This window comes from Hyperolius riggenbachi, chromosome 6 (assembly GCF_040937935.1).
Source record: "Hyperolius riggenbachi isolate aHypRig1 chromosome 6, aHypRig1.pri, whole genome shotgun sequence".
Lineage (NCBI taxonomy): Eukaryota > Metazoa > Chordata > Amphibia > Anura > Hyperoliidae > Hyperolius > Hyperolius riggenbachi.
The window spans coordinates 8,573,794-8,593,264 of record NC_090651.1 but is presented as its reverse complement, the minus strand read 5'-3'; the positions used below and the strand labels follow the sequence as shown (position 1 = coordinate 8,593,264).

The 19,471-nt window shown below is 45.5% G+C and overlaps 1 protein-coding gene across 1 annotated transcript; it reads right to left on the bottom strand.

Moving 5' to 3' along the window:
• Nucleotides 1-1,775: 1,775 nt before the first annotated feature.
• LOC137522014 (platelet endothelial aggregation receptor 1-like) lies at nucleotides 1,776-17,848 on the bottom strand. Its single transcript, XM_068242032.1, has 6 exons — nucleotides 17,545-17,848; nucleotides 14,203-14,301; nucleotides 11,641-11,814; nucleotides 11,397-11,552; nucleotides 5,855-5,975; nucleotides 1,776-2,067 (listed from the first exon to the last, which is right to left on the bottom strand). The coding sequence occupies exons 1-6, from the start codon at nucleotides 17,846-17,848 to the stop codon at nucleotides 1,776-1,778; spliced, it is 1,146 nt and encodes a 381-aa protein (XP_068098133.1).
• Nucleotides 17,849-19,471: the final 1,623 nt, after the last annotated feature.

Here is a 19,471-nt window from a genome sequence, read left to right as displayed (position 1 = left end):
TAAATACTCAATCACCTCCTCACGATTTTGGGAAGTGATGGCACGTGCCTTCTTCTGAGCACTGTATTTTGGGGCAGGTCCGCACAAAATCACAGCAACACCACCTCGCACAGCCGCAGACCTGCCGGTGCCTGGTGGCCTTCCTCTGGGTCTGCCTCTACCTCTTCCTCTACCTGGTTTGTCCATTTTGTCCATCTTGGGGGTATGCTAGCTATATGCAGTGAGGTGGGTTCTCACTCAACACAACAGGTAGTTAGATGCAGTGAGCTGGGTTCACTGAACAGTAAAGGTACTTAAGATTCAGTGAGGTGGGTTCTCACTCAACACAACAGGTAGTTAGATGCAGTGAGGTGGCCAGGTGGGTTCTCACTCAACACAACAGGTAGTTAGATGCAGTGAGCTGGGTTCACTCAACACAAAGCTAGGTATATGCAGTGATGAGGTGGGTTAAGTAAACACAACAGGTACTGGGTATATACAGTACTGGGTAGTACAATGTGCAGCTCCCTGTCACACACACAGGTAGTCAGTCACTGAATGTGCTGGGCTGCTGGCAGTGGCACACACAATATCAATTAGCAAGGCTGTGCATGCAACAAAAGTGTCAGTTTAACACACAGAAAAAAAAAAGTACAGGTTGAGCTCTGAAAAGAGCTGTTGCTGGGTGCTTTAAAAGCAATAATAATCAGTCAGGAGCAAGCAAAGCAGCCTAGAACCTAACTAATCTGTCCCTAGGAGAAAAAGTCTGCAGCAGCTGTCCCTTTCCTCTCTCTAGCAGGCACATGAGTGAGGCTAATGGCCTTATTTGTAAGGCAGCAGATGTGATCCCCCCCCCCCCCCATACAGGACCTATGCCACCAATTTAAATAGCAGATGTGGACTCCCCCCAGTATAGATAGTCAGATGTACCCCCATTAATAAGTAGCCCCACACCTTCTCACAGTATAGGTAAGAGATGTGCCCCCCCCCCCCCATGTTATCTGACCACACTGCACCTGCTTGCCATAAGTGCTATTTGCCCTAAATATGTATGACACCATAAGGAAGGGTGACTTTCATACTTCAGATTTTATATCTCCAATGAGCAAGGGAAATCCTGACATGATTTACAAAGCTTTTTCACCTGCTTTCCTCTGTTTTAACCTTATCTGTGTTACTGTTTTAAAGAGTAACTCCAGTGAAAATAATGTAATAAAAAAGTGCTTCATTTTTACAATAATTATGTATAAATTATTTAGTCAGTGTTTGTCCAGTGTAAAATATTTTAAATCCCTGATTTATATTCTGACATTTATCACATGGTGACATTTTACTGCTGGCAGGTGATGTAGCTGCTGCATGCTTTTTTAGCAGTTGTAAACAGCTGTAAGCAGCTATTTCCCACAATGCAACAGGGTTCACAGACAGGAAACTGCCAAGAGTACGTACTCAGAATTTCTTTGTGGGAGGGGTTTCACCACAATATCAGTCACACAGCGCCCCCTGATGGTCTGTTTGTGAAAAGGAATAGATTTCTTATGTAAATGGGGGTATCAGCTACTGATTGGGATAAAGTTCAATTCTTGGTCGGAGTTTCTCTTTAAGCTCCCAAAGACCAAAACTATAATATAATTAAGGTAAGAAAAGTAATATTGAATGAAATGAAGTTAATCAGGAACAACTTATTTTGAGCTATTATTGTGCTTGTAAATGTGCTGAAAGGTTATTTTTATCAATTAGATGATAAATAGGACATTTATGAGAAGTTTTGTGAATAGCAACCTGTACAGGAGTTTTCACTCTTTCCAAACTCTGAGAACTGAGAGCACAACAGAGAGACCTGCTGAGTCTGGAGAACAGTCAGACAACGTGGCAGCAGTACCTAGCTGGGCACAGAACCAGCCTCCGGGGCATGGAGAGCATCCAGCACTGCTGATGAGTCCAGTCCTATCGCTGTATGTGCCCGCAGGACAGGGGTGCTGCTGCCCAAACTCTGTGCCCTGTACACAGTAATATCCGGCTGGACAATCTCTGGGCATATAGACGCCTCGCTCAACTCCGTCCAAGTCTTCCCCTGGGCCACAGTATCTGTAAAATACATTATGCATCACATAATCAGCATTAGCTTTTCAGAGTTCATGTAAGGTAGTTTTGTAGAGTGAACTAACAGAAAGATTCTAGTTCTTGATCATTCAAGCAAAGCGATTTTATTTCTGCTGTTGCTCCAGTAATTACTTTTCTTGGAATAAATGTTTTATTGACACAATAGCCATACAAATATTACGACACATAAAAGGCATTACAATTGGTTCCATGCCATTTTGAAAAATAAACAGCTTAATGGTTGTTTATATGGCTGCAATTAGTGAAAATTATCACATCAGATTATTCCTGCTTGAAGTTAATCATATCAACAAAAAGAAAATTAAATAATTAAATAAAAATGATTAGAAAGTTAATTTCCATAGTGTAACATTTCTCTAGGGGTGTATATATAGCGCCTACGGCAAACACTGAAATTGTGCCTCCATGGTCCACTAGATATTAGAATTCAGTAGCCATGTGCCTCCCAATTAACCTCCCTGGTGGCAGTGTCTGACTGGGAGGTGGAAAAACTGAGGAAAGCCAACTGCTGGCCAAGCAGCAGTAACCCTGTGTTATCACTCCCAATAGAGACCTGCAGCAAGTCCTCACTGTGAGGAAATCCACCTGCTGGCCAAGCAGCAGTAACCCGGTGTTATCACTCCCAATAGAGACCTGCAGCAAGTCCTCACTGTGAGAAAATCCACCTGCTGGCCAAGCAGCAGTAACCCTGTGCTATCACTCCCAATAGAAACCTGCAGCAAGTCCTCACTGTGAGGGAAATCCCCCTGCTGGCCAAGCAGCAGTAACCCTGTGTTATCACTCCCAATAGAGACCTGCAGCAAGTCCTCACTGTGAGGAAATCCACCTGCTGGCCAAACAGCAGTAACCCTGTGTTATCACTCCCAATAGAAACCTGCAGCAAGTCCTCACTGTGAGGAAATCCAGCTTCCGGCCAAGCAGCAGTAACCCTATGTTATCACTCCCAATAGAAGCCTGCAGCAAGTCCTCATTGTGAGGAAATCTACCTGCTGGCCAAGCAGCAGTAACCCTGTGTTATCACTCCCAATAGAAACCTGCAGCAAGTCTTCACTGTGAGGAAATCCACCTGCTGGCCAAGCAGCAGTAACCCTGTGTTATCACTCCCAATAGAAGCCTGCAGCAAGTCCTCACTGTGAGTAAATCCACCTGCTGGCCAAGCAGCAGTAACCCTGTGTTATCACTCCCAATAGAAGCCTGCAGCAAGTCCTCACTGTGAGTAAATCCACCTGCTGGCCAAGCAGCAGTAACCCTGTGTTATCACTCCCAATAGAAACCTGCAGCAAGTCTTCACTGTGAGGAAATCCTCCTGCTGGCCAAGCAGCAGTAACCCTGTGTTATCACTCCCAATAGAGACCTGCAGCAAGTCCTCACTGTGAGGAAATCCACCTGCTGGCCAAACAGCAGTAACCCTGTGTTATCACTCCCAATAGAGACCTGCAGCAAGTCTTCACTGTGAGAAAATCCACCCGCTGGCCAAACAGCAGTAACCCTGTGTTATCACTCCCAATAGAAACCTGCAGCAAGTCCTCACTGTGAGGGAAATCCCCCTGCTGGCCAAGCAGCAGTAACCCTGTGTTATCACTCCCAATAGAGACCTGCAGCAAGTCCTCACTGTGAGGAAATCCACCTGCTGGCCAAGCAGCAGTAACCCTGTGTTATCTCTTCCAATAGAAACCTGCAGCAAGTCTTCACTGTGAGGAGATCCACCCACTGGCCAAGCAGCAGTAACCCTGTGTTATCACTCCCAATAGAGACCTGCAGCAAGTCCTCACTGTGAGGGAAATCCCCCTGCTGGCCAAGCAGCAGTAACCCTGTGTTATCATTCCCAATAGAGACCTGCAGCAAGTCCTCACTGTCAGGAAATCCACCTGCTGGCCAAACAGCAGTAACCCTGTGTTATCACTCCCAATAGAAACCTGCAGCAAGTCCTCACTGTGAGGAAATCCAGCTGCCGGCCAAGCAGCAGTAACCCTCTGTTATCACTCCCAATAGAGACCTGCAGCAAGTCCTCACTGTCAGGAAATCCACCTGCTGGCCAAACAGCAGTAACCCTGTGTTATCACTCCCAATAGAAACCTGCAGCAAGTCCTCACTGTGAGGAAATCCAGCTGCCGGCCAAGCAGCAGTAACCCTCTGTTATCACTCCCAATAGAGACCTGAAGCAAGTCCTCACTGTGAGGAAATCCACCTGCTGGCCAAGCAGCAGTAACCCTGTGTTATCACTCCCAATAGAAGCCTGCAGCAAGTCCTCACTGTGAGTAAATCCACCTGCTGGCCAAGCAGTAGTAACCCTGTGTTATCACTCCCAATAGAAACCTGCAGCAAGTCTTCACTGTGAGGAAATCCTCCTGCTGGCCAAGCAGCAGTAACCCTGTGTTATCACTCCCAATAGAGACCTGCAGCAAGTCCTCACTGTGAGGAAATCCACCTGCTGGCCAAGCAGCAGTAACCCTGTGTTATCACTCCCAATAGAGACCTGCAGCAAGTCTTCACTGTGAGGAAATCCACCTGCTGGCCAAGCAGCAGTAACCCTGTGTTATCACTCCCAATAGAAACCTGCAGCAAGTCCTCACTGTGAGGAAATCCACCTGCCGGCGAAGCAGCAGTAACCCTGTGTTATCACTCCCAATAGAAACCTGCAGCAAGTCTTCACTGTGAGGAAATCCAGCTGCTGGCCAAGCAGCAGTAATCCTGTGTTATCACTCCCAATAGAAACCTGCAGCAAGTCCTCACTGTGAGGAAATCCACCTGCTGGCCAAGCAGCAGTAACCCTGTGTTATCACTCCCAATAGAAACCTGCAGCAAGTCTTCACTGTGAGGAAATCCAGCTGCCGGCCAAGCAGCAGTAATCCTGTGTTATCACTCCCAATAGAAACCTGCAGCAAGTCCTCACTGTGAGGAAATCCACCTGCTGGCCAAGCAGCAGTAACCCGGTGTTATCACTCCCAATAGAAACCTACAGCAAGTCTTCACTGTGAGGAAATCCACCTGCTGGCCAAGCAGCAGCAACCCTGTGTTATCACTCCCAATAGAAACCTGCAGCAAGTCTTCACTGCGAGGAAATCCAGCTGCCGACCAAGCAGCAGTAATCCTGTGTTATCACTCCCAATAGAAACCTGCAGCAAGTCTTCACTGTGAGGAAATCCAGCTGCCGGCCAAGCAGCAGTAATCCTGTGTTATCACTCCCAATAGAAACCTGCAGCAAGTCCTCACTGTGAGGAAATCCACCTGCTGGCCAAGCAGCAGTAACCCGGTGTTATCACTCCCAATAGAAACCTACAGCAAGTCTTCACTGTGAGGAAATCCACCTGCGGGCGAAGCAGCAGTAACCCTGTGTTATCACTCCCAATAGAAACCTGCAGCAAGTCCTCACTGTGAGGAGATCCACCCACTGGCCAAGCAGCAGTAACCCTGTGTTATCACTCCCAATAGAAACCTGCAGCAAGTCTTCACTGTGAGCAGCAACACCTGATTACTGCTGCTTGGCCAACAAGTGGGTTTCCTCAGCTTTTCAAGCTCCCAGTCCGACACTGCCTGGCGGTATAATTATTTCCGGATTTTAGGGTCTAAAAAAGCAGTGCATTTTTTTTTTGCACACTTTTTCACACCCGAGTTATGTGACTGCAGCCTGGCTGGAGATTAGATTCCAGCTGGATGGTTTGTACTCTGGAATATACTCATGGGGGTTAGGGGGTACACAACGCTCAGTGCCGTATGTATGACTCATATAATACGTAAGCTGGGCATTTACCTTCCTGCAGGACACACCTGGCACTGGCTCTGTCCCGCCACCTCCTGGTAATACCCAACAGGACAAGTCATAGGCTCAGAACTGCCAGCCGGGCAGTAGTGGCCCACAGGGCACAAGTTCTCTGAAACAAGATTAGAAGGAAGACAGAATCATTAAACATCTTTAATGTAAAACTAGGCATAAATATATAATTGATGTGGGCAGCTGTACTTATGCTACTTAGCACTACTCAAACGAGGAGAGCCCTCCTGGAAAAAATGTAATCAGTCTTATATAGTAATGGGACCAGCTGGCTCTGCATGTGCTTATAGGAAAATATTGATACAAAATCATGAATTGGAAAAACAGCATTATATCCCGTTTAACAACATTAAAAACATGAAAGAGGTAGGAGCGCTCCATCAGATTTTTCCAATAATCACCATCAGGTAAACGCACAAAGTGATTGTCGGGCCGCAGCCTATGCAAATCACATTGGCCACCGATATGGTCTGATTGTATGTGGATCCACCACCGACGCACACCTTAGATTCCTCAAAAAGCAGCTACTAACAAAAACCTGTATTCCATACAGTGCCCATGCGGGTTACTGTATGTAGGAAAAACAAAAAGAAGGCTTGGAAAACGTATAGGAGAACATATAACAAACATTGAAGACGCAGATAAAGATAGCCCCCTGGGACTACATTTCTCTATCACACAATGTGCACATGCATTGCCACCTGTTCCCATTGCTATATATGTAAAACTGGGCATCCCAGGGCTGGATTTATCATAAGGCACTGTAGGCATGTGCCTACAGGCGCCTGATGATGGAAAGGTGGCTCACGTCCCTCTCAGAGCTCCTCCCTCCTTCCCTATGCAGAGTCCTGATTGGAGTGGAAATTAGTAGAATGTCGAAAGCTGGGCGAGTAACCTCTGACAAGCTCTCCCTTTAGTCAGGGGCACCTATAGCTACTTAATACTGAGGTTCCTCTAGCTACCTAATACTTGGTGGCACCTCTAGCTACTAAATATTGAGGGTACCGCTATACTTAGGGGCACCTGTAGCTACCTATGAAGGGCAAAGGAAGTGAGGGAGAAGTGACAGCTGGAACAGCCAGCAAACTTGCAGTGCGGTTCGGAGGGGAGTGGTTTGTAGGTCCATGGAGGGCGGAGTCTAGGGTGCCTGGACATCTGTGCCTGTAGGCTCCTGTGATATAAATCCGGGCCTGGGGCATCCAGTTACCAAAGAAGGATTATTGCCATATGATTACATATGTGGAAACACAGACAGCCTAGTAGAGATGAGTTTGTGAGTATTCTACATAACAACTGAAGTGATTAGCTGCTGCTTCCTTGGAATGAAAGATTTCCTGGATAAAGCATGAGGACCTTCACATTTGTAACAGCCAGAATACGTTATGTTGGATGATATTGCTAACAGCACTACAACAGGTCCTATGCCATATAATGTTTCTCTGCTACAGGAAGTGACATCACTAGGCTGAAAAATGTGAGTTTTCGTTTACTAGCAGTGCCTAACGCCTTTTGCTGAACTAAATAATCTCACTTCAGGATCTCATGTTTGCAGGCTGGAGGTAGAGTATGTAGAACCTTTCCAGAGGCGCCAATAGAATAAAAGTCACTTAAACGAGCTTAAAACCGATGGGGCAGTGGTGGACCTAGCACATCCATGCGGACAAAGCAAACAAAGGTAGGACTGTGGCATCAACAGTCAATCAACAATTTATTTATACTCCACAGTAAAAATAGGCAACGCAACGCATACAGCTTATCAGCATCAAAACCACACTGAGCGCCTCTGTGAGGTAGAGTGGCTGAGTAGTGAACATCTGCATGACAGTGATGGAGGATGCGAAAGTGACATATGCTATACTTAGAGTTGAGCTGAAATTTTCGTAATTTCGCATTACTATAATTACGCATGCGAAATTTGCGATTACGATGCGAAATTAGCGTAGCGAAATTGCCCTTAAAATCGTAATTGAAAATACCGTAAGCGTAATTTTCAACGCGAAATTTCGCGTTTCGTTCATGCCGTAATTTCGCATTAAACGCTACCGTAATTTCGCGTTAAACCGTAACGCTCTGTATAATATAAAAAAGCCGCCGACTTTAAGGGTTAATAGCAAAGCCCCCTTAAATGCTAAGAGCCTCAAATTTGGAGAATATATTAAGGAGATCAGGAGGAATAAGAGGAAAAATTTTTTTTTCAAAAAGACCTTATAGTTTTTGAGAAAATCGATGTTAAAGTTTCAAAGTAAAAATGTATACATTTAAAAACCCGCCGACTTTAACGGTTAATAGCAAAGCCTGCTTAAAGTTTAGGAACACCAAATTCCTAGGGTATATTAAGGGGATCAGTGGGAATAAGAGGAAAATTTTTTTTTTCAAAAACACCTTATAGTTTTTGAGAAAATCGATTTTTAAGTTTCAAGGGCAAAAATGTCTTTTAAATGCGGAAAATGTCAGTTTTTTTTGCACAGGTAACAATAGTGTATTATTTTCATAGATTCCCCCAAGTGGGAAGAGTTTTACTTACTTCGTTCTGAGTGTGGGAAATATAAAAAAAAAACGACGTGGGGTCCCCCCTCCCAGACCTCTTTAACCCCTTGTCCCCCATGCAGGCTGGGATAGCCAGAATGCGGAGCACCGGCCGCGTGGGGCTCCGCACCCTGACTATACCAGCCCGCATGGTCCATGGATTGGGGGGTCTCGGAAGGGGAGGGGCAGCCAAGCTTTCCCCTCCCCCTCCGAGCCCTTGTCCAATCCAAGGACAAGGGGCTCTTCTCCACCTCCGATGGGCGGTGGAGGTGGAGGCCGCGATTTCCTGGGTGGGGGGTTCATGGTGGAATCTGGGAGTCCCCTTTAAAAAGGGGTCCCCCAGATGCCCACCCCCCTCCCAGGAGAAATGAGTATAGAGGTACTTGTAGTACCCCTTACCCATTTCCTTTAAGAGTTAAAAGTAAATAAACACACAAACACATAGAAAAAGTATTTTAATTGAACAAAAAACATAACCACGAAAAAAGTCCTTTAATATTCTTAATTAACCATTAATACTTACCTGTCCCTTTAAATAAATGATCCCACGCAATATCCTCGGAAATGTTCTATCAGTTACAATGTAACAAAGTTATTACAATATAACAACTTTGTTACATTGTAACTACGCCGCACCCGACGTCACTCACCGCCGCCGCCGCCGCCGCGTCTGCGCTGCAGGACCCGACAGAGCTCTGAGCTATAGCTCAGAGCTCTCGAAAGCATCTTTGTATTTGGGCTCCAAGGAGCCCCATTGGTCCTTAGCAGACCAATGGGGTTCCTTCTGATTTGAAGGAACCCCATTGGTCTGCTAAGGACCAATGGGGCTCCTTGGAGCCCAAATACAAAGATGCTTCTCAGAGCTCTGAGCTATATAGCTCAGAGCTCTGTCGGGTCCGTGCAGGACGCTAAGTCCCCGCCGGCTCCGCTGCCCTCCCCGCCTCTCCCACATGTCACCCACATGTCACCCACATGTGGGTGAGGGCCCGTTTCCACTGTAGCGTTACGAAATCGCCGGCGAATCACCGCAGGCAAATCGCATGCGGGTGCGATTCCGCATGCGTTTTTTGCCGCGATTTCGCATGCGATTTCGCATAGGTAAGGCTGTATGCGATTTTAACCATGTCACTGCCTGTGTGAATTAACATGGGTACCTATGCGAAATCGCATGCGAAATCGCGGCAAAAAACGCATGGGGAAAACGCATGCGATTTCCCTATTAAATACATTGTATGCGATTCGCCTGCATTCCACACGCAGGCGAATTCTGAGGCCCCTACCCTGCAGATTTTTTCTGCACAGAAAAACGTGCGGGGAAACGCACAAGTGGAAACAGTCCCATCCACTTCTACTGACTGTGCGGATCCGCATGCGTTGCCCGCATGCGGATTCGCGATAGTGGAAACGGGCCCTGACATGTGGGTGACAGATGTGGGCGGGGTGGACAGCGGGAGCTGCGGGGACTTAGCGTCCTGCACGGACGCGTATGCGGCGGCTGAGCGGCGAGTGGCGTCGGGTGCGGCGTAGTTACAATGTAACAAAGTTGTTACATAATAACTTTGTTACATTGTAACTGATAGAACATTTCCGAGGATATTGCGTGGGATCATTTATTTAAAGGGACAGGTAAGTATTAATGGTTAATTAAGAATATTAAAGGACTTTTTTCGTGGTTATGTTTTTTGTTCAATTAAAATACTTTTTCTATGTGTTTGTGTGTTTATTTACTTTTAACTCTTAAAGGAAATGGGTAAGGGGTACTACAAGTACCTCTATACTCATTTCTCCTGGGAGGGGGGTGGGCATCTGGGGGACCCCTTTTTAAAGGGGACTCCCAGATTCCACCATGAACCCCCCCACCCAGGAAATCGCGGCCTCCACCTCCACCGCCCATCGGAGGTGGAGAAGAGCCCCTTGTCCTTGGATTGGACAAGGGCTCGGAGGGGGAGGGGAAAGCTTGGCTGCCCCTCCCCTTCCGAGACCCCCCAATCCATGGACCATGCGGGCTGGTATAGTCAGGGTGCGGAGCCCCACGCGGCCGGTGCTCCGCATTCTGGCTATCCCAGCCTGCATGGGGGACAAGGGGTTAAAGAGGTCTGGGAGGGGGGACCCCACGTCGTTTTTTTTTTATATTTCCCACACTCAGAACGAAGTAAGTAAAACTCTTCCCACTTGGGGGAATCTATGAAAATAATACACTATTGTTACCTGTGCAAAAAAAACTGACATTTTCCGCATTTAAAAGACATTTTCGCCCTTGAAACTTAAAAATCGATTTTCTCAAAAACTATAAGGTCTTTTTGAAAAAAAATGTTTTCCTCTTATTCCCACTGATCCCCTTAATATACCCTGGGAATTTGGTGTTCCTAAACTTTAAGCAGGCTTTGCTATTAACCGTTAAAGTCGGCGGGTTTTTAAATGTTTACATTTTTCCTTTGAAACTTTAACATCGATTTTCTCAAAAACTATAAGGTCTTTTTGAAAAAAAATTTTTTCCTCTTATTCCTCCTGATCTCCTTAATATATTCTCCAAATTTGAGGCTCTTAGCATTTAAGGGGGCTTTGCTATTAACCCTTAAAATCGGCGGCTTTTTTATATTATACGGAGCGTTACGGTTTAACGCGAAATTACGGTAGCGTTTAATGCGAAATTACGGCATGATACGACTGTAATGCGAAAATTACGCGAAAATTACGCTTACGTGAAATTTCGCGAAATCCTTCTTCATTACGATTATGTACTTACGGCCATAATCGTAATTACACTAATTACGCGAAATTTCGCAAAATCGTAATTAGGTCATTACGCTCATCTCTAGCTATACTACATGACCAAGACCTTCAGTATAGTCCGGCCTGAAGGCTGGTGCATGGGAGTTTGGCTGGGGAGAGTGACAGTGATGAGTAGCCAGGCTGCAGGTTGAGAGGAACCTTAACGGTGAATACTGCCTTGTTACCTTTTCTGGAGAATCTGTTGAATATGAAAACTTCTTACCTGGACTCTGTGGATGGACGGTCCCCGCCGGACAGAACCAGCCATCGCTGCACCGGTCCGCAGGTTCGACGCTCCCCCAGTGTGGACAGTAATATCCAGCTGTACACGGGAGACAGTCCTGAGAGGAGCGGGCGCTCGGGCGGGGCATATACGTGCCTGTGGATGATAATGAACAGGGGACAGGTCAGGATATGTAATCAGGAGATGTTCCTATGACATGCGGTCAGTTGTGGTACCTCCTGACCTGGTGGACAAGGAGAAGGTGTTGAGGTTCCTGCCTCACAGAAGTGACCAGGAGGGCACACATCACCCGCTTCGCTGCTCTGCGGGTTCGGGACGGAGGATCCTCGGGTACAATAAAATCCAGCTTCACAACGGCCAGATTCTGCAGATAACTCACGGGAAGCACAATATTTCCCTAAAACACATCAACAAAAGGTGGAGAAACCTAAGTAACAATAGGTGTGAGTCACAAAAACTTCTGTAATGAATTTTATCTTCTTATCTGTCTTAAAGCAGAATATAACCAAGCATTTCAACTTTAAAGCTTTAAAGTTCCGTGGATAGAAATGCAGACGCATCCAAAGTTTAGATAGATACATTTAAGTAAACACAATGTAACAAGTGGTGAATGTTACACACTCTCTGGCTGTCCTCCAGCTCCTGCACAGTCAGAGAGTGTGTGTCACATTCCACACTTGTTACATTGTGTTTACTTAAATGTATCTATCTAAACTTCGGATGCGTCTGCATTTCTCTCCAGGAACGTTAAAGCTCTGTTTGTAACCCTTCCAATGCTGGTCTAGTAAAAAAAAAAATGCTGGTTGCATATAATATGCTGTAAATAATGTTTTAGAGCAAAGTTGAAATGCAGGGTTATATTCCGTTTTAATGAAGGATTTATCTTTCCTTAGGGTTGATTCACAAAGCTTTTCTCTTGAATTATCTCACTTATTTTTAAGGAGAGCTACTTCATGAGATGAAACAGATAAGAAGATATTAGTCATGTGGTAAAGAGTGAATGGTAGAGAGGAGGGGGTATGTACATAGGGGAATCAGGAAATGGGGGCTCCTGGGGCTAATGGACTATTTGGGCGCTCCATGGGTGCTAATGCAAAATATCGGCTATTAGGCACCAAAGAGGAAATGTGGGCGCCCGATAAATAGCAGGCACCGGGCCTGTCCAACCTAAATTTTTTGTTTTGACAATAAGTGTTTCGATAAATATAATTCTGAAATTCATTTAGAGAATTATAATATAGTAAATTATTGTTTCGAACTTTATCATCTTAGAAATTAGTCTTTTTTTGTATTAACATTATTTGCAGCAGAGGAAGGGAGTTTTTGGAGTTAGGCATCAGGAAGGGGGGTTTAGGATTAGAAACCACCAGGGGGGTCTTAGAGTTAGCCCCCCCCCCCCCCCTGGGGAGGGGGGTCTAGGAGTTAGGCACCACCAGGAAGGGACTTAGGGTTAGGCACTACCAAGGAAGGGGGGGTTCTTGGGTTAGGCACCACCAGGAAGGGGCGTAGGGTTAGTCACCACCAGGGGCGGTCTTAGGGTTAGGCACCCCCAGGGGCGGTATTAGGGTTAGGCACCACCAGGGGGGTCTTAGGGTTAGGCACCACCGGGGGGGTCTTAGGGTTAGGCACCACCAGGGGGGTCTTAGGGTTAGGCACCACCTGGGGGGTCTTAGGGTTAGGCACCACCAGGGGGGTCTTAGGGTTAGGCACCACCAGGGGGGTCTTAGGGTTAGGCACCACCGGGGGCAGTCTTCGGGTTAGGCACCACCAGGGGGGTCTTAGGGTTAGGTACCACCAGGGGGGTCTTAGGGTTAGGCACCACCAGGGGGGTCTTAGCGTTAGGCACCACCTGGGGGTCTTAGTGTTAGTCATCGGTAGAGGGAAGGTTCTGTGTGACAGTAAGGTTCGGGCTTAGTTGTAGTAAAATATCGGTAATATTTAACAATGTTTTACTTTGCTTATTACGGCTGTAAATATATTTTCCTTTTCATAGTTATATAGATGATATTTAGCAATTTCTTTATTACTGTTATTTTTGTCGATCTGAGTCACAGCTGGAGGGCCGAGTTTGCCCATTGCTGCACTAGAATAAGAACACATTTATCATGCACCGGCAATGCGTTTTGTGGAACTCTGCCAACAGCCAATAGCTGTGCTGAGCTTTGAGATGCTCACAACTTAGCTCACAGATCACTTGGCACAGCTATTGCCCTGAGGAGGGGGGTGGGGTCCAACGAAACTTGTTGCTAGAGCCTAATGAAACATCCTTGAGGTAAGTCACCTCCTATTTATAAGTTTAGCTACTTTTAACACATTTGGGTGCCCCTTACTCCCTTGTGCATCCTACCCTGCTCTGTGAGGGACCTTGGTTCCCTGCTGCATCCCTTTTAGAGAGTGACCACCACAACAGGTACAACTGGAAATACCCGAGTGGAGATGGGTCAGAACTCTCCACTTTCTTGTTCAGTTGTTTTCCCTTGCTCCCCGCAACCAAATTTTGTGAGTACAACTCCTTTTGACTATTCCTCTCTCTTTCAGTGGCGTACTGCACCATTTGGGTGCTTTCTTTTTTAGGTGCTCTGCCGTCTTACCCTACCCTGAGGGTATTTAGGAAACCGTTGTAAATGTTGTAAGATAGTGGAGAGGAGTAATATGTTGGAGAATGGTGAATTGGAGTGGCATTTTGGAAAAAGAGTGGAGAAGAGGAGAGAGGTGTCTTCCTGGAGGGGGTGAAGATACCTTTAGAAGGACTCACTTTTAGCTTACAGCAAAGAAAGTCTTGTACCTGGAGTGCAGGGGACAGGATAGGGTGAACCTTCTGGGCAAAATGCTCCTGCTGGGCACATTCCACCATTTAGAGAAACAGAAGATGAATTGGTCCTCCCTAGAACAACAAAATACATACAATAAATGAACATTTTAAATTAATATACCCCCCCCCCCTCCGGCCTACTAGCATAGCACTAAGCTCCACCTTCTCCTAAGGATAACACCACCTCTTCCTAACTACAGCACTAAGCTCCACCCTCTCCTAAGGCTAACACTAGTTCAGCACTAAGCTCCACCTCCTCCTAAGGCTAACACTAGCCTAGCACTAAACTCCACCTCATCCTAAGGCTAACATTAGCCCAGCACTAAGCTCCACCTCATTCTAAGGCTAACACTAGCTCAGCACTAAGCTCCACCTCATCCTAAAGCTAACACTAGTGTAGCACTAAGCTCCACCTCATCCTAAAGCTAACACTAGTGTAGCACTAAGCTCCACCTCATCCTAAGGCTAACACTAGTGTAGCACTAAGCTCCACGTCATCCTAAGGCTAACACTAGTGTAGCACTAAGCTCCACCTCATCCTAAGGCTAACACTAGTTCAGCACTAAGCTCCACCTCCTCCTAAGGCTAACACTAGCCAAGCACTAAGCTCCACCTCCTCCTAAGGCTAACACTAGCCAAGCACTAAGCTCCACCCCTTCTAAGGCTAGCACTAGTGTAGCACTAAGCTCCACCTCATCTTAAGGCTAACCCGAGCCCAGCACTAAGCTCCACCTCATCCTAAGGCTAACACTAGCCCAGCACTAAGCTCCACCTCATCCTAAGGCTAACACTAGCCCAGCACTAAGCTCCACCTCATCCTAAAGCTAAAACTAGTGTAGCACTAAGCTCCACCTCATCCTAAGGCTAACACTAGTGCAGCACTAAGCTTCACCTCATCCTAAGGCTAACACTAGTGTAGCACTAAGCTCCACCTCATCCTAAGGCTAACACTAGTGTAGCACTAAGCTCCACCTCATCCTAAAGCTGACACTAGTGTAGCACTAAGCTCCACCTCCTCCTAAGGCTAACACTAGTGTATCACTAAGCTCCACCTCATCCTAAGGCTAACACTAGTGTAGCACTAAGCTTCACCTCATCTGAAAGCTAACTCTAGCCCAGCACTAAGCTCCACCTCCTCCTAAGTCTAGCACTAGCCCAGCACTAAGCTCCACCTCCTCCTAAGGCTAACACTAGCCTAGCACAAGCTCCTACTAAGGTTAACACTAGCAGGCTGCTACTCCCAGGTTCAACTACTGATAAAGCCTGAAAACACTTTAGTTTATTGCTTTTTGGTAACTGTCCAGTTTTCTCCACTGTAAAGCAGAACATACTCTGGAATTGAATCCATCACAATAATGAGATAAGACTATCTCAGAATTTAGCATAATTTATTATTCCATGAACTGTATATCAAAGGATATCACAATAAATGTGAGACAACATTTATAAGGGAAAATTTGCCTACAGCAGTGGCCTGTGGGGAAGCGACGGTGACCGCTATACGCACAGCGCCTTGTGACTTTCTTGCCACTATCCTTTCTGCTGACTCGTACGTATGCAATCACCACCGGGAGACTTGGGCGCAGGATACAGCCGATATATGGCTTACCCTGCTCCTGGAAAAGTCCTGGCGGCGTTAATTACTATTCCCCCTCCAGGTCCATGTGGATGGTGGAGAATTGTATAATTTGGCTTCCAGCGATTGCTGGCGGCTGAATTATAGTGTTTTAAAAGTAACTTCAGCTCCATCTTCTGACGGCGCCAAAGTTACGCACTGTGCGCCGCTATTCCTATTAGAGGAATATTAGACTAAGATATGTATACAGTGTAGTCGATCTCAGATAGCCTATTCTCATGTACTAATCAAAAATCAATTAACCCTTCGCACACTCACATGCAAATGTTCAAACAAATGCATTCACAGATTTACTCATCCAGGCACAACTGTTATCCCTACTGCTAAATTAAAAGCCAGGGTTTTAGTTCACAGAAGAATGCATTCTTATGCTTAGTCACCTATACTGCGCAGAAGTACCCAGGTAAACATAGGTGTCCTAACTCTGGCCCTGTAACATGCATAGTGCAGACATGCAAACACATTCATTGCATCAAACCTATCAATGGATTAGGAGCACACATCCTTACTTCCTCTCCTGGGAAAGACAGTGCATCTTACCAATCGCACAAGGGAGCTAACTTTATGTGTCCATGTACACCATGCGCATACACCAGCATAAGCTGTCTGCATGCTGACAAACATACAGGGGAAGGGGGGAGTGCACCGAATTAGACCCTAGCCACAGGGGTCAATGAGAAGAATAAACATACAAATATCCAGGCACATCGCCTCTAGTTAGGACATTAAATACATTTTTAGGGAAAGCACCTCCCTTTCCCTAAAAATGTATTTAATGTCCTAACTAGAGGCGATGTGCCTGGATATTTGTATGTTTATTCTCATGTACTGTCGTTTGTATTTTGGTTGCTACATGAATAGGCACTCTTACTTTAATCCCTCCATTTGTAGTTACTGCTAGTGATGATCAGAAATGTGCTCATTTCATTCTGTGCAAAATGTTGCAGTTATGATTACAAATAATTATGATTTTGAAAATGAATCGATTTTGTGTAATCATTTATAAATTTTGCATGCTATTCAAAATTTCGAAAGCGGCAGTAATAAAAAGATTTTTTTGCATAAATTGCAAAAAAACAAAAGTTTATGCAAACCAGATTGGTTAGAAGGAATAGTGGGAGCAAGTTAAAAAAAAAAAAACACCTTGTAGTGTTTGAGAAAAACTATCTTTAAAAATCCAAAGACAATAATGTTTTTTAAAACTTAGTAAAATTACATTTTGCTGCAGTATAATTTATATATATATATAATTAAATAATATATATAATAATATAAATATTTTTTTTTTTGCTGAGTTTAAAAAACATTTTTTCCTGTAAATTTAAAATAGATTTTCTCAAAAATGTAAACTTTTTTATGAAAGAATAACATTTTGCATTTTCTCAAGTACTTACAAACCTATGGAAGATAATTAGAGTTACCCTCAAAATTAGAAATTTGCCAGAATTTTGCACTATGATTTTGCAGGGTAAATGTGAACGATGATGCAAAATTAAGAAATTCGAGCTCGACATCACTAGTGTCCATTTTGCACATGCCAAGCAGTCGCCATTTCTGTAGCGTAGAACTAATCATCCTCAAATATCCAATTACAGAAATGGAGAGAGTGGTTGTAACTGATCAGTTCATCATCCTGACTCACATGACACAGCGCAGTGTAATGTACTAATATAACTTACCTGGGAGATCCGAGAGGTGGGCGGGTTTATTGGAGACAGAACCGGCAGGACAGAACCAGCCAGGTGCACAGTAGCCTTCCGGTTCCACCAGTCCGGGCCTGGAACAGAACCTCCCAGGAGGGCAGGGCAGACATGTGCTGATGTCAGTGGCTCCCGACACCTCACTGTATGTCCCGGGGGGACACGGGAACTGTTCTGCATATCTTGTCTTCTTTGGGCAGTAATATCCTGAATGAGAAGAACGCAATATGAGCTCCTGCCTCAGAAAGGAGGTCCTAGTCCTTATTGTAGCCTTACAGCCCATCCTCTATCCTCCGCTCCATCTGACAGGGCCAGTCTTTTGAGTGTTTATCAGAAGAAACCTCCTCTAATAGCATAGCTCCCAACTGTCCCTTTTTCGGAGGGACAGTCCCTTTTTGGGAGCCCTGTCCCTCTGTCCCTCTTTCACCCTCATTTGTCCCTCTTTCAGGACTTTGTCCCTCTTTCTATGTAAATATACATATTTCTATACTAAAAATGTGTTTGATTGACTCTAAACTGTATTCCCATTCCTTTAAATTGATATATTACTAATTTTAAAATGTTACTATGAAGGAAAATAAACCAGGATAGAAAGGACCAGTGTAGTTTAAATTATAAAACAACATATGTTTCTTATGAAATCTTTATGGTATGTGTGACTAGAGGTGTGGTGAGGGTGTGGCAGGGGTGTGGCTTAAGTGTCCCTTTTTCTCATCTCAAAAAGTTGGGAGGTATGTAATAGCATCTCACTTTAGAGGAAGCACAGCAGTATGGAAAAAGGTATAAATCTGCCATGGCAATCTTTTCCTATTGCACCACTTAGCTGGTGTCGTGTCTCGGCCTGTCTGAAAAGATGTAGCTCAGTCATCTCTATGGGTTAATAATTTATGAGTGGTATTCCAGATATAGAGCAGCCCTGAGTGTTGCCACATCAATGGGTTCTCTCCCACCACCCCTGCCTGGATGGTGTCCCACCTACAACAGCCTCTACTGAGATGTTTGGCTACACTTCAAGGAGTGAAGGCCAAACCAAGCCCCTCCTGCTCCTGCCTTGCATCTTCTACCCAAACCATACTCTGATCTACCCTTACACACCGCTTCCATGCCCGAAACACGCATACTGCCTAGGCCATGCCTTACGCACCCATACCACATCTTTTCCACTTATGCTGTGCCTCTCCCATGAAAGACACACCCTCCGGCATCTGTCATGCCTTCATCACCTTTATTCCACCCAGATTCATTTGTGCTACACTCCTCCCATGAAAGACACACCCTCCAGCACCTGTTATGCATCTATCACCTATACCCTACCCCCGTCCACCCCTTCAATCTGCTACACCCCTCCCATATAAGAAACACTATCCAGCACCTGTCATGCCTTCATCACCTTTACCCCACTTCCGCCCACACCTGCTACACCATGAAGGACACAGCCTCCGGCACCTGTTATGCATCTATCTCCTATACCTTACCCCCATCCACCCCTGCTACACTCCTCCAATGAAAGACACACACTCCAGCACTTTATTCATCTATCACCTATGCCCTAACTCTGTCACAACCATTCTACACCCCTCCTATGAAGGACATTATGGCCTTGAGCCTTCTGCCTAAGTCATGCCTCTCCCACCCATAGTACCCCTCTGCCCAACCCTGTCATGCCTCTCCCATGCTGGCCATGCCCTTCCTGTCTCTGGCATGACTCTTTCACATGCTCGCCACACCCCTCCCGTTTTGGTTTAAAATATTTAAATCCCGTGTCAGTATGAATACATTGATCTGAGTCTCAGCATAAAACTTTAAACATTTTTTAATCATGTGTTAGTATAAATGCATTAGCACTTTAAAGATTATATTTTGTACCTTGAGGGCAAAGGGTTGCATTGGAGGACCGCATCGGACA